The sequence below is a fragment of the Carcharodon carcharias genome, chromosome 2 (genome assembly GCF_017639515.1).
Source record: "Carcharodon carcharias isolate sCarCar2 chromosome 2, sCarCar2.pri, whole genome shotgun sequence".
Classification (NCBI taxonomy): domain Eukaryota; kingdom Metazoa; phylum Chordata; class Chondrichthyes; order Lamniformes; family Lamnidae; genus Carcharodon; species Carcharodon carcharias.
In genome coordinates, this window is record NC_054468.1 from 149,720,822 (window position 1) to 149,742,685 (window position 21,864).

The window sequence follows — 21,864 nt, forward strand, 5'->3', positions numbered from 1 at the left end:
TTTAAAGCCTTTTCCACCTCCCTATTTACCCTTTCTTCTTGGACATGAGCCCCATCCTGATTAGAGTGGAGCCCATCCTGGTTAGAGTGGAGCCCATCACAGAATCACAGTGCAGAAGAGGCCCATCAGCCCATCTAGTCTGCACCGACACGTGAGAAACACCTGACCTACCGACCTAACCCCGTTTACCAACACTTAGCCCATAGCCTTGAATGTTGGATGAGCCAAGTGCTCATCCAGGTACTTTTTAAAGCATGTGAGGCAATCCGCCTCCACCACCCTTCCAGACCATCACCACCCCCTGGATGAAAAAGTTTTTCCTCACGTCTCCCCCTCAAACCTCCTGCCCCTCACCTTGAACTTATGCCCCCTTGTGACTGATCCTTCAACTAAGGGGAACAGCTGCTCCCTATCCACCCTGTCCATGTCCCTCATAATCTTGTACACTTCGATCAGGTCGCCCCTCAGTCTTCTCTGCTCCAACGAAAACAGCCCGAGTCTATCCAATCTCTCTTTGTAACTTAAATGTTTCACCCCAGGCAACATCCTGGTGAATCTCCTCTGCACCCCCTCCAGTGCAGTCACATCCTTCCTATAATGTGGCGACCAGAACTGCACACAGTACTCCAGCTGTGGCCTCACCAAGGTTCTATACAACTCCAACATGACTTCCCTACATTTGTAATCTATGTCTCGATTGATAAAGGCAAGTGTCCCATATGCCTTTTTCACCACTCCACTAACATGCCCCTCTGCCTTCAGAGATCTATGGACACACATGCCAAGGTCCCTTTGTTGCTCAGAACTTCCTAGTGCCATGCCATTCATTGAATACTTCCTTGTCAAATTATTCCTTCCAAAGTGTATCATCTCACACTTTTCAGGGTTAAATTCCATCTGCCACTTATCTGCTCATTTGACCATCCCGTCTATATCTTTCTGTAGCCCAAGACACTCAACCTCACTATTAACCACCCGGCCAATCTTTGTCATCCGCAAACCTACTAATCCTACGCCCCACATAGTCATCTATGTTGTTTAAATAAATGACAAATAATAGGGGACCCAGCACAGATCCCTGTGGTACGCCATTGGATACTGCTTCCAATCACTAAAGCATCCTTCTGTCATCACCCTCTGCCTCCTACAATTAAGCCAATTTTGAATCCACCTTATCAAATTACTCTGTATCCCATGTGCATTTGCCTTCTTTATAAGTCTCCCATGTGGGACCTTGTCAAAGGCTTTGCTGAAATCCATAGAAACTACATCAACTGTACTACCTTCATCTACACACCTGGCCACCTCCTCAAAAAATTCAATCAAATTTGTTAGGCATGACCTCCCTCTGACAGAGCCATGCTGACTATCCCTGATCAAACCTTGCCTTTCCAAGTGGAGATAGATACTGTCCTTCAGAATTTTTTCCAATAGTTTCCCTACCACTGACGTGAGACTCACTGGCCTGTAGTTCCCTGGTTTATACAACCCTTAAGTAGCGGAACCACAATAGCTGTTCTCCAGTCCTCTGCCATCCATCCCATTGGTACAGCTCCTTCCTGTCCCAGAACTGACACCAGCCTTGTTATTTCTCCTGATCTGTCTGCTTCCATGCCAATTTGCAAGTGGCTCAGGCAATAATCCAGAGATTATTACCCTTGAGGTCCTGCATTTTAATTGGGAGCCTAACTCCTAATAATTTTTTCATCTGCACTTCCCCCGTTTCCCTGTTCCTGTCGATACTTGTTCCAAAATGGACCATAACTCTATTTACCACTACCACCTCACAGGTAGTGAGTGCATTGTACCTGTTGGACAAGACCAATGTTTGCAGGACCATCTCCTCAAGTTCTCCAAAATCCCTCAGCCGCACCGTCCTTTTCCTGGACCTATATTTTCTTCTGAGATGTGACTGTATTCTGGATAAAGCGGCCCCGAAATTCCTCTCCCTCCATTGTCAGAGTCTCTCCAACCCGCACTCCAGCTCATTGACTCTGAGCAGGAGAAATTCGAGATGGGGGCATCTGCAGATGTTTGCTCGGAATGGCCTCACCATCCACAACCTTCCACATTGTACAGTTCAGACAAACACCTGCTCAGCCATATCTTAGACTAGCCTTATTTATTTAAAGTTTTTATTTGGTGATTATTTGTATTTATATTTAAGTAGCATAAATGCTATAAATTTAATGGTATTTATACTCTCCTGGACCTGGTTTAAATTAATCCCCTACTTTAGAGAAGAAAAAAACCATAAAACCTTAACTCACCAACCAATCACCTACCTGCTTTTATTTTTATTTAATACATGCACATATACATCATGCAAACTATTTCTTTCATACACCATCAGTTCTATTATTCTGAATGTTTATAAACTTGCATTGCCAGTTTTTTCCATTTTTGAAACTTCATTTTTCCATTTTTTAATTTTTTACTTGCATAAGAATCACAAGTACATCCAGTGAAATTTATGTACTTGCCATACCATACTCACATTTCTAAAGATCTTCTGTCTCACCATAAGCAATGACACTAGTGTTATCAAAATAAGTCTGGGCAATGTTCAGACAGCAGTTCACTGCATCTGTATCCAGGCTGGATGGAATAGCAGATCCCACAGGGTGACAGAGGTGGGATGCGCCATGCATTCAGGGAAGGCTGCAAATTCCGAAATAGAAACAAAAATGCTGAAAATGTGCTGCATATGGGTCAATATCAAATAGAAGTAAGCATTTTGGGTATAACCCTTTATCAGAAGTGTACAAAAGATTATGCTATAAAGATTAACGTGTTTTTTCTAACTGACTGACTTGCTCTGTAATCCCAGCATTTTTTTGTTTGAAGATCACAGTTGTCACTTTATCTCATGTGCTGTCTTAAACTGGGTCATACTACAGGTGGGTAGGCACGTGCAATGCAATCTGTTCAGCTTGGCCTGGCTGCTACTATGCAACAGGAGGGGAACTGCTCTATTCCATCAGAATTTAAAATCAAAATCCGCAAATGATTGTTTTATTTGTCACATGTTAGAGGAAGATGAGATTTGGGGGTTGGAAGCTGGGACCTATCTCCCAAGTTAGTCATTTAAATAAAACGTTTTGTGATTTTGGAAAATTTCTGCTCTTTGAACTAACGGTAAGTTGTTTACCTTGCTGTTTGCAATTTGGTATTACTGTTGGAAATGAGCTACATGGTAATTATCACTCTTTTCATTCCTTCTTTTATAGCCTAAATGTTGGCTTGATCCAACCAGCCCATGATATTTCCCAATGCTTTTATTTCCTGTTAATTTTGTCTGTAGAGAATTGTTCCTGTACAGAGCAGTCCTTAATTTAGCCCATTGAAGCCTGGAGTAATAGTTCGATATTAAAAAAACATTACTCAACAGCCTGAATGATTTTAAAAGCACCATCTTGATTGTTTCATCATGGGCTGGATCTTTTTCAAAGCAATAAGATAAGTTATAAAATTTGGCTTTATTAAACACAGCTGTTAAGTGTATCCTAACAAAATGAAAATCTATTGTACAGAATTGCTGGCTAGTTAAATACTGAACAACCAGGATTGAATAACAATATACGTGGCTTTTTAAGAAAAGAAATGTCAAATTATAGGTAATTTTAAGTTAGCAAGAGATTTCTTATGGATGTCTGCTCTCTTGACTTTTTTGAAGTTCGACCTCTTATTCAGACTCAGGAAATTGCCACTCATTGCCATCTCGTTGTAAATGAATTTTACATGTCATTTACACGTTTGTCGTAGATTTCTACTTAACACGACTATATCATAGGTGGACAGAGAAACTTTATTTCTTGCCATCATTGTATTTGAATACATAGCAGGAGTTGAGCAGCCTAGGGTTTATGTTAAAGCACAGTGTATCCAAATATGTTGAACATGTGTAAGAGTCTAATGTTGGTAAAGATAATCGTACTTTATCTATTCCTTTTGCAGTTTCTCCTCCCCTCCTTGATTTTAACTTGAGCTTTTAAGCTATATGCTGTTTTAATTTCTATCCATTCCCTCTGAATTTTAAAAAAATCTTACTGTGCTTTTATAACTCTAGTTTCGTTGGAAACTTGCCTGGGGATAAAGATTGTTGCAATTTGAGCCATGTCTTGCACAACAACACTCCACTGGCATGGCTAGATATCTGATTGCACACCATGTTCGAACATAGTTGCCTTTACAGCAATTGTGTGCATATTCCCTCTTTAACTGATTATACTCTAAGGTGTGAGAGATGTCAGTTTGAACTTGACTAAATTGCTTGTAAAGCTTCAATTTGACTTGAAAATTATTTTTAGAAACATAGCTGGTGCGGTGAATTGTACTAAATATTTTTTGGGGCATCAAAGCTTTAACTGGTCTCATGGACTCAACTGTGCCTGAAACTATATTGTGGGCTGCTTCCAGCCTGCCACTTCTAGAAGTGTGCAGAGGTTTGGCCAGCCTATTACAAGAAAGATATAAAATAAATGGGAAAAGTACTTTGTTACTCGAGATTAGGAGTTACATATGATGGGAGATTTGAAAATTTGTGGTTTTTTCGATGAAAACTCAGGCTAAAGGGATTTGCTTAATAGAAGCCTTCAAGATTAAGGGGCTTTGAGGCAAATAGCAATTAATTGTTTGTATTGGTTGGTGTGACAGAATGAGGAGTCTCAAATATAAGATAATTGGAAAAAAGATGCTGATTAAAATGCAATGCAAGTGGAGAAGAGCCATTGAATGCAGACTTCAGGAGGCCAAATGGTTTGTTTTTCTGCTGTAACATTCAATGCGAAGGGGAGAAAGAGAATGACAAAAAGATATGTAGCAAACAATGAGGGATTTATTCAATATTGATTTATTATTTTCAGAAGTGCTTGGAAGCAAGCCAGAGGGTGGGCCATAAATAAGTAAGGTGGAGGTAGGAGAATCAGTCGTAGGTCATAGCCCAGAGAAGGGAGCAATGGCCTTCTGAATCAGAAAATACTTGTTGTGAATGGGATATCTGAGTTCAGCGCACTCTTCAAGGAATGGCATGGGCCACAGGGCTGTAGAGAACTAAGCAGCCCAGAATATAGCTCCAGGTGCAGATGAGTCATTTTCAAAATTGTTTCCACTGCTATCTTCACTAATTGAACACTCTACAGTTCAGAATGCTGTTGTTTGGAAGGACAGAAATCTGTGATTATGCAGAATTTTTTCCCCATTTCATGTGGATACTGAATGAAAATGTCATCTACCTACCGTTTTATGTTTGACTGAATTCCTGGTGACCATATTATCCCCTAATATTTTTTTCTCTTTCTCGCCCCCATCTCCCAAATATGGGATTGAAGGAAAGAGCATTTATACAGCACTTTTCAAGATTGTGGGACATCCCAATGCACTTTACAGCCAATTTGGTGCTTTTGAATGAGGCTTTTGAAGTTGAGGCTCGTGTCTAATGATGCAAAGAGGCACACTGATTAACCCATGAGAAGGTTCAGCCCTGCTGGGGGAGGTGTATTGAATGTTTTAATCGAGAGAAACTAGACATAAGTTTATAATTGTGATGGTCTTGTGGTTGTAATTTGGTTGCACTTCATGCATTTCAGCATGAAAACCTTTTGACCTCAGTGACTGGATCTAGAAATGTGGGGATGCAATGGAGGAACACTTTACAAAACAATGGTGCAGAATTCAGTTAGGGTGATTGAAGATGGTGAAAACCCATCCATAAATCTGGAATGATGTGTTTGTTTTGTCAGTGATGCAGAACTGACTTTGTCGTTGAACAGTTTAATATAACCTGAAAGGCAAATTACAAAACTAAATGTAGAATGGGCAAAAGATGAAAGCTTTTTGTGGTATCTAGATCAGCCTAGGACAGGACCACATGGAACCCTGTGGATATAAAGTAGTACCAGCTTTGACCTGTTCCATCCAATTGGCTGTGATAAAGCAGTTCCCTACTGAAATTTTAGATTTTATTCAACGCCTATATGCAAAATTAATTTGGGTCAAATCTAATTAAAGCTGTTGTAACAACTGATTTATTTCTCATGTTGCAGTTTATTACTGGAATAAGACTCCAGGTTTAGATTGTCAATTCCATGCACATGTGAACTTACTGCATTCCCAAAATTTGACCACTAATTGCATATCAGTCATTTTTTTTTGCATAATGTTGCAAATTCTGTTGAAAATTGTGGCATAGCATAACAGATACTGGTCCAGTGGAGGAAATAATGAATGAAAGGGAAGGCTCATCGAATAATTTTTCATAAATTGGGGGAGTTGCTGGTGCGGAGACTCCAAACTGTTACACTGGCCCAGATCTCCTGCTCAACATCGGAGAGGGTGCATCCAGCACTGACTTGGATTTAAACAACCCATTTAACATTTTATGCTGGGGCCTTAGCACCTTCTGATGCTGGCTCCAGCAGGGATGCAGAGGCAAGGGCAGTCTGGGGGACAAATTGTCAGGTCTAATTCCAGTGCAGCTACGCCTCCTTTTCATTAAGAATTAAAGACACCCGCCTTAAGGTCTGTCTTCAGTTCACTGACTTGCATTGTTTTGAATGGAGCGTCAACCTGTGAACTGAGATTGTTTGCCACCCTCCCTCACCCCTCAACAATGTTCAACTCTGTCCCCATGCACTCTCCTACAATGCTGACTCTTCCGACATCAGCACTGTCTTGGGCTGCTGGTGAGCCGGGAGGGGGTTAAGCATTGTGTGGGGCATTGGGGATGAACATTGCTGTGGGTTATGGAGTGCTTTAACATTGCAGCTGGTTTACATATTTTAGCTATAAGTACTGCATCGTCCTCAGGGTTCTGAGGTGCATCAGTGAAGTAAATTGAGTCTGAGGTGCCAAGATCAAAAATGCATAGGGAAATGAGATATTGTGTTAGGAAATATAGAGAGTTTAAGTTATATTTGTAATTTTTGAGCGTTAGGAATGAGTTTTAGCTTTTAATGTTTAAGTTTAATTTGTATTTCTGTATCTGTGAAAGGTCAGATTGAGCTTTAGTTTCACTTTAAAGGTGTTTGCATTTCTAATGAGAATTTTATGACTTAAGCAACCGCGAGAGTAGAAAATAAAGTGCTGTTGCCTAGCAACAAAGACAGGTCCCTCCCACAGACGCACACAAGAAGAAAAACAGCAGTTTGATTTGGAAGCTGGTTGAGTTCAGCTGTTTTGAAGACAGCTGCCAGGCAGTAGCAGCCTAGAAGGGGCAGATAGCCAGTTTCAAGCTAAAATTCGTTGCAATGATCTGCCAAAGAGAGACTGGAGCAAAAGGGACAGATAGCAAGTCTCAAGCTAAAGAAAAGACCCTTACATACAGGGGAGTGGACCTGGAAAAAGTCCCATGAAGACCTTCTAGCCAAAGGAAGGACAGGGACCTGAAAAAGGCCCTGTTAAGTGAAGTTAAGAGTGAGGGCCAGAGGAGCTCCAAGCTTCAGGTTTAAAGACAAAAGCTGCAGAAAGCAGATTTAAAGCAAGAACAGCTTGCAAGAGGCAAGAATGTCCAAAGAGACAACTGAAGGTCTGTATCTCTTTGCTATGGGCATGCGAAGCAGTGGTACTGTTGATGGCTGAGTTGGTGAGTGAGAGAGAGAGTGCATGGAAGACAGCTTGAATGCATGTGGTGACCCACGGAAGAGGAGCATCAGAAGGAGAGTTTAAAACCCTGGAGGTGAACCCTTGCAGAAGGCACCTGAGAGAAGCATCAGTTTGGGAGAAGATTCCAAAGCAAGTTCTTGGAGAGTGGAGATTGGAAATCCTCATGTAAAAGACAGAGTTCAGTGAGACCAGTTGGCTCATGGTGTGACAAGCGTCTGGGGGGAGTTAATGAAAGATCCATATTACCTGATTGAGGTGGCATCTGTCATTTGGTTTCAGAGTGTGGTGTGCCTGACCATAGGGTGCCTATTGGTTTATATGGACCATGTAATTACTGTGAACGATAGAGTATAAGACAGCTTTTATAACTTGTGTTATTCTTACCAATCTGTATATATATGTAAAGGTATAGTTGTGGGTGAAGGAGTATTGTAGTATAGTTCCTTTCTTGTTGAATAAATGTTTTATTCTTTTGTTAAAAGTTCATCAGTTGACTCCTGTGACTCTGTTCAGTAGCTACTCTCCACATATCTAAACAAACAATTTAGGATCTATCAAGTTGGGTTCCACTCTGGGATCAGGCTTGTCCAGGAGTAACCTCAGCTCGGATCGTAATAGGTTGGATGAGACATATGTTGCATGAGAAGAGAATGGAAGTTTTAAACCTCACTATTGAAAATGAACTGGACATGAATACCTTGCCCATTTGCAAGGGGAATAAAAATCATGGTTTGAAAGTTCTGGTTGGCAGCAGTCAAGCATTCATTGCCAACAATGCTGAACACTGATGGAGAAGCCTGCTGTCTAGATCCTCATATTGGAGACAGAGGTTGGGTTTTGAAGGACAGAGGTTGGGTTGAAGCAAACCATTCCTGAAAATTTCAAGGTTAGTCTATTACCTACAAACATGAAAACAAAAATAAAAATACCTGGAAAAACTCAGCAGGTCTGGCAGCATCTGCGGAGTGGAACACAGTTAACGTTTCAAGTCCATATGACTCTTCAACATAACTAAGTAAAAATAGAAAAGAGGTGAACTATAAGCTGGTTTAAGGGGGTTTGGGACAGGTAGAGCTGGATAAGAGGGCCAGTGATAGGTGGAGATAGACAGAAGGACAAAGAGACGTTGAAGATGGTGATATTATCCAAGGAATGTGCTAATAGGTGACATTAAGGGTGGAAAGCAGGATGAGCAAGGTACAGATAGCCTTAGTGGGGGTGGGGTGGGGGGAAGGGATCGAAATAAGCTAAAAGGTAGAGATAAAACAATGGATGGAAATACATTTAAAAATAATGGAAATAGATGGGAAAAGAAAAATCACTGGCCCTCTATCCAGCTGTACCTGTCCCACCCCCCCTTAAACCAGTTTATATTTCACCTCTTTTCTATTTTTACTTAGCTCTGTTGAAGAGTCATACGGACTCGAAACGTTAACTGTGTTCCTCTCTGCAGATGCTACCAGACCTGCTGAGTTTTTCCAGGTATTTTTGTTATTGTTTTGGATTTCCAGCATTTGCAGTTTTTTGCTTTTACCTACAAACTTGAGTTTTTTTTATTATGACTGCCTCAATCTCCTGAAACCTACTGTTGGTAAGGTTAATTGTAAAACTACTTCATCAGAGAATGCATGTACTTTTGCATTAATGCATACTTATTTGCTGGTCTTATTATAGATTGTGTAATTTAAATGAGGGGAAACTAAATATTTTTTTAAATTATTCACTTCTGTGGTGTGATGTCCATTCTTTCCTCTTCACCCCTTCCTCTTTTTCCTGAGACAAGCCAATGCACATGGTTATATCTTCTTTTCCACCACATGGATGAAAAAAAGACTTGCATTTATATAGCGCTTTTCACAACCAGTCTACATCTCAAAATAAAAACAAAAAACTGCGGATGCTGGAAATCCAAAACAAAAACAGAATTACCTGGAAAAACTCAGCAGGTCTGGCAGCATCGGCAGAGAAGAAAAGAGTTGACGTTTCAAGTCCTCGTGACCCTTCAATAGAACTAGGTGAATTCAAGGAAGGGGTGAAATATAAGCTGATTTGGGGGGGGGGGGGGGGGGGGGGGGGGGGGGGGGGGGGGGGGGGGGGAGAAGTGGAGTGGTGTGGTTGTAGGGACAAGCAAGCAGTGATAGAAGCAGATCATCAAAAGATGTCACAGACAAAAGAACATAGAGATGTTAAAGTTGGTGATATTATCTAAACGAATGTGCTAATTAAGAATGGATGGTAGGGCACTCAAGGTATAGCTCTAGTGGGGGTGGGGGGAGCATAAAATATTTAAAAATAATGGAAATAGGTGGGAAAAGAAAAATCTATATAATTTATTGGAAAAACAAAAGGAAGGGGGAAGAAACAGAAAGGGGGTGGGGATGGAGGAGGGCGTTCAGGACCTAAAGTTGTTGAATTCGATATTCAGTCCGGAAGGCTGTGAAGTGCCTAGTCGGAAGATGAGGTGCTGTTCCTCCAGTTTACGTTGGGCTTCACTGGAACAATGCAGCAAACCAAGGACAGACATGTGGGCAAGAAAGCAGGGTGGAGTGTTAAAATGGCAAGCGACAGGGAGGTTTGGGTCTTTTTTGTGGACAGACCGCAGGTGTTCTACAAAGCAGTCGCCCAGTTTACGTTTGGTCTCTCCAATGTAGAGGAGACTGCATTGGGAGCAACGAAAACAGTAGACTAAGGGGAAATGAAAGTGAAATGCTGCTTCACTTGAAAGGATTGTTTGGGCCCTTGGATGGTGAGGAGAGAGGAAGTGAAGGGGCAGGTGTTACATCTTTTGTGTGGGCATGGGGAAGTGCCATAGGTGGGGGTTGAGGAGTAGGTGGTGATGGAGGAGTGGACCAGGGTGTCCCAGAGGGAATGATCCCTACGGAATGCTGATGGGGGGGTGAGGGGAAGATGTGTTTGGTGGTGGCATCATGCTGGAATTGGCGGAAATGTTGGAGGATGATCCTTTGAATGCGGAGGCTGGTGGGGTGATAAGTGAGGACAAGGGGGACCCTATCATGTTTCTGGGAGGGAGGAGAAGGTGTGAGGGCGGATGCGCGGGAGATGGGCCGGACACGGTTGAGGGCCCTATCAACGACCGTGGGTAGAAAACCTCGGTTAAGGAAGAAGGAGGACATGTCAGAGGAACTGTTTTTGAAGGTAGCATCATCGGAACAGATGCGACGGAGGTGAAGGAACTGAGAGAATGGGGTGGAGTTCTTATAGGAAGCAGGGTGTGAGGAGCTGTAGTCGAGGTAGCTGTGGGAGTCGGTAGGCTTGTAATGGATATTGGTGGGCAGTCTATCACCAGATTTTGAGACAGAGAGGTCAAGGAAGGGAAGTGTCAGAAATGGACCATGTGAAAATGATGGAGGGGTGGAGATTGGAAGCAAAATTAATAAATTTTTCCAAGTCCCAACGAGAGCATGAAGCAGCACCGAAGTAATCATCGATGTACCAGAGAAAGAGTTGTGGAAGGGGGCCGGAGTAGGACTGGAACAAGGAATGTTCCACATACCCCATAAAGAGACAGGCATAGCTGGGGCCCATGCGGGTACCCATAGCCACAACTTTTATTTGGAGGAAGTGAGAGGAATTGAAGGAGAAATTGTTCAGTGTGAGAACAAGTTCAGCCAGACGGAGGAGAGTAGTGGTGGATGGGGATTGTTCGGGCCTCTGTTCGAGGAAGAAGCTAAGGGCCCTCAGACCATCCTGGTGGGGGATGGAGGTGTAGAGGGATTGGACGTCCATGGTGAAGAGGAAGCGATTGGGGCCAGGGAAATGGAAATTGTTGACGTGACGTAAGGTGTCAGAAGAATCACGGATGTAGGTGGGAAGGGACTGGACAAGGGGAGAGAGAAGGGAGTCAAGATAACGAGAAATGAGTTCTGTGGGGCAGGAGCAAGCTGACATGATCGGTCTACCGGGACAGTTCTGTTTTTGGATTTTGGGTAGGAGGTAGAAGTGGGCTGTCTGATGTTGGGCAACTGTCAGGTTGGAAGCTGTGGGAGGAAGATCCCCAGAGGAGATGAGGTCAGTGACAGTCCTGGAAACAATGGCTTGATGTTCAGTGGTGGGGTCATGGTCCAGGGAGAGGTAGGAGGAAGTGTCTGCGAGTTGACGCTCAGCCTCCGCGAGGTAGAGGTCAGTGCGCCAGACAACAACAGCACCACCCTTGTCAGTGGGTTTGATGACAACGTCAGGGTTGGACCTGAGAGAACGGAGTGCAGTAAGTTCAGAGAAAGAGAGATTAGAATGGGTGAGAGGAGCAGAGAAATTGAGACGACTAATGTTGCGCTGACAGTTCTCAATGAAAAGATCAAGAGAAGGTAAGAATCAAGAGGGAGGCGTCCAGGTGGAGGGAGAATATTGGAGATGGGTAAAAGGATCCGTTGAACGGGGAGAGGACTCCTGCCCAAAGAAGAGAGCCGGAGACGAAGACAGCGGAAGAAGAGTTCAGCATCGTGCCAAGCCCGAAATTCATTGAGGTGAGGGCATAAGGGCATGAAACTAAGTCCTTTGCTGAGCACTGAACGTTCAGCATCGGAGAGGGGAAGGTCAGGGGGTATAGTGAATACACGGCTGGGGCTGGGATTGGAAGATGGGGTGGGGACGGAGGACAGGCCGGGGTGGAGGGTCCTAGATGGGTGTTGGTGTCGATGAGTTGTTGGAGCTTGCATTCCTTATTAATCGAGAGAAAGAGAAAAAGTTTCTTGTTGAGCCGTCGGATGAGACGAAGAATAAAATGAAACTGGGGGCACGCGCAGCTTTGAAAAAGAGTTACGGCGGTGCTGCTGGAGGGAGAGGTCGAGTGTGTTCATATGGCGGCGCATGGCACTGAGTGTGCATCTCAGAATGTGACATCTCAAAATACTTAACAGTCAATTAAGTCATTTAAATTGTAATCACTGTTGTAATGTAGGAAACATGGTAGCCAAGTTGCAGACAACAAACTCCCATGAACAGCAATGTGAAATGACCAGATAATCTGATTGTAGATAAATCTTAAAACTTGTCTTAAAGCTTGTGATGTTGATTGTGGGATAAATACTGGCCAGGACACGAGGGATAACTCTTGCTCTTCAAAATAGTGTGCCATGGAATCTTTTGCATCCACCCAAGCAGGCAGATGAGATCTTGGTTTAACATTTCATCAAAAATGTTGCATCACTACAGATGCAGTATTCCCTCAGCAATGCACTGGAGTGTCCGCCTTGATTTTTAGGGTCAAGTCCTGGAGTGGGACTTGAATCTAGAACCTTGGGACTCAAAAGGAGAGCGCATATTTATTGCGTAACTGAGCCATGGTTACACAAATGTAAACATTGTGAATATGCACACTTGAACAAAAGCACATTTTCAAGCAACAAATGGAAGAGAAATCAGTACATCGTAAGTACAATCTCCTTTCAACAATAGTTTAGCTCTTCAATATTTAGTCCATTTGCTATTTTGTTACAATCCCATAGAGACTGACATTTAAAGGGAAATTTGAAATCCCTGTTATTTACTGAAAGATTCCACAGTTTAAAGGAATAATTTTTGCTATATAACAATCATATGAAGCAGGCACTATTAAATAAAGATTGTCTTGGTTAATAACTTTATATAAAAAAGCACAATAAAACACAACCACAGATATTTTAAACTAAAATCCTGAACTCAACCTTCCCTTTTTCATTATGACTTGCCCAGAAAGACTTTGGCCGCTTATTAGGTTCTTGAAGGTTATCCTGATGAGTGCAAGATGAAAAGCTTAGACATATCTCTTCTTTTTCAGCAATACTCAATACACCAAACAACTATGTATTATCCACTTTCTTGAGACCAACTCCAAACATCTCCATTGCTATGTTGTAAGGTGTGGGACTTTTCAGCTTGAGCTTCATTCAAAATTGCTGCACCTTGGCTTAAGCAGAAAATGAGGCCCCTGATTTCTAATAGATCTGTTCTCTTGTGATAGCTGTTTTCAGCTCTTGGCAGACTTACTTTCTCCCTGATTCCAAGCTGAATGGCTTGTTTTCACCTTTGAGGGTTACTGTAGATTTCTTCCTTTAGCTCCAAGCTAGGCAAATCTTGCAGCCCCTCCCTCCTTGAACTCTCTCCAAACTGAGCATGAGTTACCATCGCATTCTGCATGATGAACAATAGCTTGTATTTTCTCTATTTAAGGTGCAGGGCCAGCTATAATTTATCTCTTTTGCTGCTTCCACTCTGAGCTGCAACTGTCTGCCTGTTCCCAAACTGTACTGCCTGCTCCTGACAGTGCAAACACAGACCCACACAAAGCATCACTTCCCCGAAACCTCATCTCCTTGGCAACATGGAATACCTGGGACGTTCCAAACAAAAATTCACATTCATTGAACTCTGAGCCTTAAAACCAGACCTTTGACCCTGCGACCTACATGAACAATTTAAATTTTCAATTAAGTCAGGGCGAGTTTTAGACTTGCGGTTCCACCAAGAAACTCCCTTATTTACAAAGGTGCTTTTGAAAGAAACTCAGGGGAAAAGACCCAATATTTAGTGTTTTCATACCACCATCACTGACCTTATTAGCTAAACACATTGAATTACCATTGCTTGAGGTAGTCTGGCAATTTCTGAAGTCCAGAATTTTAACTACCTTACCTGTATAAATTTAATCTCCCAAAAACTAAAAGTTACCTCTTTAAATAATAGCATAAACCATGAAACTAGATGATTATGAAAATATTAATAACTTGTATCAATACCTGATTACTGGTGGCCAGTGTCAAATAGTGATGTTTTTATTTATGCTCTTTATTCACCAACCACTAGTTCCTAAAAAGTCAGGCAATGAATGTGAGGAAGCTGTATCTGAGGCCTTGTGTCTATCTTGATTCAGCCCAAAAAATTCACGGGAACCTTGTGAAGGATCAGATGGCCAAACAAATAAGCGGTCTTGCCTGAGGAGAATCATAATTCTTCCCTAGCTTCAGATATCTGTTGACTAGTGCAATTACAACTGCAACAATATCGAGCAGCTGGAAAATATTATCATCCCAAAAAAGCTATTAAGGAAAATCTCTCATTATAAGTAATTAAATCAAATAAGCTTTTTTCTTAAATGTTGGGTGCAATTTTAACCAAGTCAGCATATGTTTCATTATTCAGATTTATTTTTTTGAAGATATTACATGTCAACTGCAGCCAGGATAGATCATTGAGCTATTTATTTTTGGAATGTGTTGCAAATCTTGCCCATTTTATAGTCTACTTATAGGGTCTTTCAGATTTGTAAAGCTTGAGTCTATATGCAAGGAATTGTGCCATTGATCTGTTCACCTTTGGCAATAATAGTGTTGATTGCTGCCAGAAAGCTAAGCACGTGCAGCAGCCTTGTATTTGACAGCATATGTCCATTTTCTTTATGGAAACCTTTTATGCTGAGAAAGTGAGTCTTCCCAACAAGTACGCACGCACTTCACACTCAAGACATGGAATACAGAAATAACAAAACATGCTTTTTTGGCACTAAAGCAAAATGTTTTGCCCAATATTACTAGAATTCCTTGCCTAATAGCATTACGAAAAGGTCCACCAGCACCTTCTCAAGGCGGGTGAGGTTTAGGCAGTAGATGCAACCATGCCAGTGTTATCCATGTTTTGTTAAATAAAAAATAAAGTAGCAGCAATGATCTGAGAAGTAACTTCAGACCCTGTAACTGATTTGCCTATCATAGGTCATGTATCAAAGTAACGACTGAGTGTAGAGCAGGGCCTAACAGACAATATGCAGCTGGTATCACCATGAAACTCTGATATCTTCTGTTAACTGTCCATGCATTACACAGCATTCACTTGTGAAAGTCAAGTGATATAATGCAGTATATTGGAGTCAGTGATTAGACTTTAAATGCTTCTTTGCGTAGATAAATGGCCTGTGCAGTAATGTACTAAGTCATGCAGACCAGCAGTATATCAGATGTCTGTTTTGTACTGGTTTGTATTTTAATTTATTTTTCCTATTTGTCATAAATTATTGTGCAGAATGTATTGTCATGTTACTGTCAGTACTTTTATTATATCACTGCAGTATAACAAATGATTCATGTCCACAGCGAGTTATACAGTCCAATCCTAAAAATTCAGTCACTTTTGCTTTCAAGTTATTAGACAATTTATACTTTTAATTGGGTATCACAGCAAGTGTGAATTTAGTGCTTAGCCTTGAAATATGTAATTTGTTTAAGCAACTTTGTTTAAACTTGAGTATTTTGGATTGTTGCTACAATTTTTATTGTTTTAATTTTTGATATGTTAACTGCAAAAATATGATTGCACTAAGTTCAGAGCTGAGTTTGTTTGGTGTGCATGCCAAAATTTGCCACAACAAATGCTGTTGTATGAAATACATAAAAACTAGTTTTAATATTGTCATCCTTTATCCATTTCAGGAGCTGTACTGAGCTTTTGCTTTGCTTGCCTGATGAAGTACCAGGCACACTGTGGGAGCAGTTTCAAGCTTGTGTGCAGGTAAGTTGAGTTACATGAAGTGTGAAAGTAAGTGTTATCCATCAAACAATCCAATATGTTTATCCCTGACAAATATTCGATATAGTGTCCATCCACCTATCTCTAAAATGTAAGTTTACTACATGATGAGCAAGAGTGAAAACACAAGTTGTTTTTGGGTTTCAAGAGAAATATCTTGTACAGTAACTGCTTTGAAGCACATTTTGATGGTTTCCCAATGTTTAATAGTCTTTTTCTGTCTGAAGGCTTCAATCAAAATCTCTAATGTTAAACAAACCACCTTGCGAGATGTAGTTACTCATTTAACAACGGCTTAGAATGGCAGTGAGACAATCAGATTTAAAATTGTAAAATAAGCAGAAAATGCTGGAAATACATAGCAGGCCTGGCAGCACTTGTGGAGAGAGAAACAGATTTAATGTTTCAAGTTGTGACCTTTCTTCAGACTGGGAAATGTTAGAATATTGTCCCCTGCGAACACAAGATGGCAGCAAAGATGGACACTGACACCTGTTTGCACATGTGCAGAAAGCCATTGACGGATTTTGCCTTTCCAAACTTGGGCTGTCGGCTATTTTTAAAATATAAAATACCAATGTAAATTGATGTAGCATGATCAATGAAATAAGTGGAGAACTGCAGTCATACAGAAAACTATTCAGAATATAAACAAGTCCCACAGAGACTAGCTGTTATATAGACTAATGCTAGCCCAGCTTGTAAAATATCCCACAACATTGCACACCTTTAAACTGCAGATTTTTTTGTTAGCTCTTCAGTTGCCCGATGTAATTTTCCAGCAACAAACCAGCAAAAGAGTAAAATATGGAGAATAGCCTATAAATGGAAAATGCTCGATAGAATATGCAGGTCCTGCAGTATTTGTGTAGAAGCTTGGGTTAACAAGTCAGAGCACTGAACCTCGTACGGAGCTGAAAATTAAACCTGAGATTCCTCACCAAAGATATAATTGCACTTTATTTTCCTTTATTTCTGTCCTGGCTGCTGCCAACTCCATTGCTCCCAATGTCATCATGGAGTAAAACACAACTCTGCAGCAAATGCAGTCTTGTTAGTTTTCATGTAGGTGAAATGGGGGAGATGTAAAAAGAACAAAATGGAAGGTTGATCAGGTGGAAGACGGAACAAAAGTTTGTGGGACAGAGCCAAAGAGAGTGGTAATGGGACACTTTAAAGAAACAAAAGATGTGTCCAGAGGAGGTGTGAATGGCAAAATAATGAACAGCTGTCATCTGAAAACAGTGAATTGAGTAAGATTAAGGCCAACACCTGCAAAGGAAACAACAAAATGGGGAACAGAGACTACAGTCTGAAATTGTTGAACTCAATGTGGACTTCAAAAAGTGCCTAAGCAAAAGATTGAAATTGCGTCAGCCAAACTAGTCAATATCACAGCTATTCTTTATCTCTTTTGGACTTCAGCATTTGATATCATTGCTTCTGAAACTGTAAATAGCAGGCTTAACAGCCATCACTAGCCATAACATTTGGGAATTTTGTTCTCTTCCTCCATCTCACCTGCCGCCCTTAAGAACTTTTGTCTATTCACTTATTATTCACCACTACACCACTGTGGGGGAATCTAGAATTGGGGAGTACGATTTCAAAATAAATAGCCTCCCAATTAAGATTGAGATGGAGAATTTCTTCTCTGAGGGTTGTTAATCTTTGGCATTCTCCACCCCAGATCGCAGTGGAAGCTGGATCATTGAATATATTCAAGTCTGAGTTGGACAGGTTTTTGATCTACAAGGGAATCAAAGATTATGAGAGCAGGCAGGAAAGTGGCATTAAGACCATAATTAGAATGGTGGAGCAGGCTTGAGGGGCCAAATGGCCAACAATGACTCTGATTTTGTATGTTCTTTGTGTACTTCATTTCTTGCCATACCTGACCTTATGTTCAGAGTTCAGAGTCCTTGAGCTGAGGTCATGCCAATTCCATGCAGTCGTTTAATTTCATACAGGGCATCATTTTTGCAAAAGAATTCCATTCCCTTAGACTCTTGACAAACAACCAATTAAAAATACCAGGGGAAGTACTGCACCCACAGCTTTTGGGGGGCTGTGGAGGACAAAATGTTAAATTTCTAACAGAAGTCTGTTAACTCTTGGGCTGTCCTGGAAGCCTGCTCACTGACATTCAGTTTGAGTTCTGTCAGGGCCACTTGGCTCCTGACCTTATTGCAGTCTTGGTCCAAACATGGACAAAAGAGCTGAGCTCCAGAGCTGTGGTGAGAGTGACTGTCCTTGACATCAAGGCAGCACTTGACCGAATGTGGCATCAAGGAGCACTAGCAAAACTGGAGTCGAGGGGAAAAGCTCTCCACTGGTTGGAGTCATACCTAGCACCGAGGAAGATGGTTATGGTTGTTGGAGGTCAATCATCTCATTCAGTCATCATTGCAGGAGTTCCTCAGGGTAGTGTCCTTGACTCACCCATCTTCACTTGCATCATAAGGTCAGAAGTGGGGATGTTCACTGCCCACTGTTCAACACCATTCATGACTCCTCAGATACTGAAGCAGTCCGTGCTCATATGCAGCAAGACCTGGACAACATTCAGGCTTGAGCTGATAAGTGGAAATTATCATTTGTGCCACATAAGTGCCAGGCAATGACCACCTCCAACAAGAGAGAATCCAACCATCTGTCCTTGACATTCAATGGCATTGCCATCGCTGAATCCCTCGCTATCAACATCCTGGGATACCATTGACCAGAAACTGAACTGGACAGGTCATACTGTGGCTACAAGTGCAGGTCAGAGGCTGGGAATTCTGTAACCTACCACCTGACTCCCGAAAGCCTGTCCACCATCTACAAGGCACAAGCTAGGAGTTTGATGGAATACTCTCCACTTGGCTGGATGGGTGCAGCTCCAATAACACTCAAGCTTGATGCCATCCAGGACAAAGCAACCTGCTTGGATTGGCACCCCATCCACCACCTTAAGCATTCACTTCCTCCACCACCGACACACAATGGCAGCAGTGTGAACTGTCTTCAAGGTGCACTGCAGGAACTCACCAAGGCTCCTTTGACAGCATCTTTCAAACCTATGACTTCTACCATGTAGAACAGGGATGGGGAACTTTTTTCTTATCACACACAAAAACCAACTTAATTCATTTCTTTAGAGAGAATACAGAAACTTTCGACTCGCCCACTGTTTTAATGCAATGGCTAAGTTTGCTTTTCCTTAATGAGCCTCGTTATTATAGAGGCATGAACACTGGACAGTGACTGCTGCTGGTGACTTTTACATGGAGATTGGCTCGCTACCACCTCAAGGGCAATTATAGATGGGCAATAAATTCTGGCCTAGCCAGTGATGCCCACATCTCATGAATGAACAATAAAAAAATGGCACAGAGTGAACTTGCATCCCTTGCTTAACTCGGTTAGGTTCTGGGACTAGATTTTGTTATGGGATGGTCCTCCTCTTGCCCTGGCATCCTCCTTTTCTCATCCTCCAGGGAGAGTATGGTCCTGAGGCCCATCCACAGTTTTACAGGAGAGTGGCAGCAAACAGAAATGGACAGGGTCGCTTTGAAAGAGCAGAACAGGATCTGCATTGAGCACCAATTGAAATAGTAAAAAAATGAGTGTTTAACAGCAGGAATATCACAGGATGCCACCATCAGGCAATGTGTAACCTCGAACTGGTTTTAAAAAGACACACTCAATCGGGTAAATGGTTCAAGGATTCACAATTTGCCACCTGAGTTCTGGATTTCCAACTTAGAACCAGAAAAACTGAGTGTTAATGGCAGAACAGGACAGAGGCATTCTTTGTCATATTAAATAAGAATAAAATATTAACCACTTAGCAGAGGCCATGTTAACATGAGGCGGAGGGAGTGAAGGTACAATCTTCTACCGGGGGGAGATTTTAGCAAGGGCAAACTGAAGCTAATATTCAACTATCCCAAGCAATACTTGATCATTGCAAAGAAACTTCTAACCATCCATGGAGGTCACCTTATAAGAATCTGTTTCGGATGTGAGCAGGTTTGCTTTAAGATTAACTGACTTAATTACAATAGTTACTTGAACTCCTGAAAGAAATTTGCTTCTTACAGATACGTTCCACTGAGTTAACTGTTAGTGCGCAGAGATATTCAGAAACTTGATGTATGCATTTTCAATAACACTGGGATAGCACAGGGAGGTACGACAAACTGAAGCACATCTGATGCAAGTGGAGATTTTAAAACTCTTTCTGTTAAGATTCCAACAATTCTCAGAATATTCAAAGTTTTACCTGACCATCCATCAGCACACTGACACTGTCAGCTGATTTATGGTCAGTCTATCCACTGTTGATTCTTCACCCCAAACACATAAGCATTAGAAAATGGCATTTGAGATATTAGAAAATGGGATTGAAAATCTGTTAAAGGAAATGTACGATACACAAAAATAAGCCGCTTTGAATGTGGCTCCGATCATTAATCCCTTTCTTAATGGTTTTGTTCCTGCCCCTGTCCATTATAGTGGCTTCCTGAAACCTGGGCAGGGGACTCATTTACACCATCATTTCACTTCCCATGGTGTTGGCATGGACTGAAATATTGAACATTTTAAAAAAAAATACTAATCAGAATATTCAGATTTTTTGTTGGTCTTTTGTTATTTGTGTTTTCTTTGTTCTATGACCATTTATTTATGAATTGTTTTCTGATTCTCACTGCGGGCAAGATGAAAAAGTGCAACAGGCTGCATCAGGCCCCTGGGTCAGCAGTTCCCCATCCTTCTACCCCTGATCTAGAAGAACAAGGGCAGCAGATGCATGGGAACACCACTACCTGCAAGCTGCATCCCCATATCCCCATTCCACCCCCCCCCCCCCCAAAAAAAAAACAAGTGGCACACTACTTTGACTTGCAACTATATCGCTGTTCCTTCACTGGGTTGCTGGGTTAAAATGCTGGACTCCCTAACAGCACTGTGGGTGCACCTACGCCACGTGGACTTCAGTTCAAGGAGGTGGCTTGCAAACACTTTTCTTGAGGGCAATTAGGGTTAGGCAATAAATGCTGGTCTAGCCAGCACTACCCACGTCTTGTGAAAGAATTTAAGAAATGCAGTGATGTGGCCATTTTCCTTTTACAAGAATCTGAATTTCATGTTTTAACTTAAATACATCAATAAAAAATAACCTTATTTTGAGCTTAATGGGCAAAGGGTGGTTGTATCTCATCATGTGCAGAAAATTAAACCACTGGTTCATTTTTGGGTAAAACTGGCAGATGAATTTCAAATGGGACATGTGTAACGTCATTCACTTTGATCCTAGGAATCAGTGCTTTCTAAATGACAGGAAGCTGGGTACTCTGGATGAACAGAGTGTTAAGGATTGTGGTACAGGAATTACTAAAAGCTAGTGTACAGGTATGTACATAATTTAAGGAGGTTCATGGAATGTTGACTTTTACCTCAAGGGCTGGAAACAAACGGGTGGAAATTGTTACATCTGTTAAGTTCTGCTTAGACCCTATCTGCCCATTCAGTTCTGGGCACTGCACCTCAGGTAGGGTATATTAACCCTGGTGAAGTGGCAGATCAAGCACACTGAAATAAAACAGGTTGAATTGATTAAGCTTGTACTCTCTTGAATTTGGAATATTAGGAGGTGACGTTGAGATGTATAGAGTAAATGGGTGAAAACTGTTTCCACTGGAGGAAGGATCGAGAACAAAAGGGCACAGATTTAAGGTAATTGGCAAAAGAAGCAAA

At 41.7% G+C, this 21,864-nt stretch overlaps 1 protein-coding gene across 3 annotated transcripts in view; it reads left to right on the forward strand.

The window, feature by feature from the left end:
• Positions 1–21,864, forward strand: part of LOC121293328 (zinc finger protein 292-like) — a 403,832-nt gene that overhangs the window by 73,029 nt on the left and 308,939 nt on the right. For all 3 annotated transcript variants that reach the window (XR_005946495.1, XM_041216283.1, XM_041216290.1), the window contains one exon: positions 16,023–16,101. Coding sequence is in view for 2 of the 3 variants with exons in the window: in XM_041216283.1 (XP_041072217.1) it covers positions 16,023–16,101 (79 nt within the window). In the remaining variant the exon portion in view is untranslated. The remainder of the gene's footprint in view (positions 1–16,022; positions 16,102–21,864) is intronic.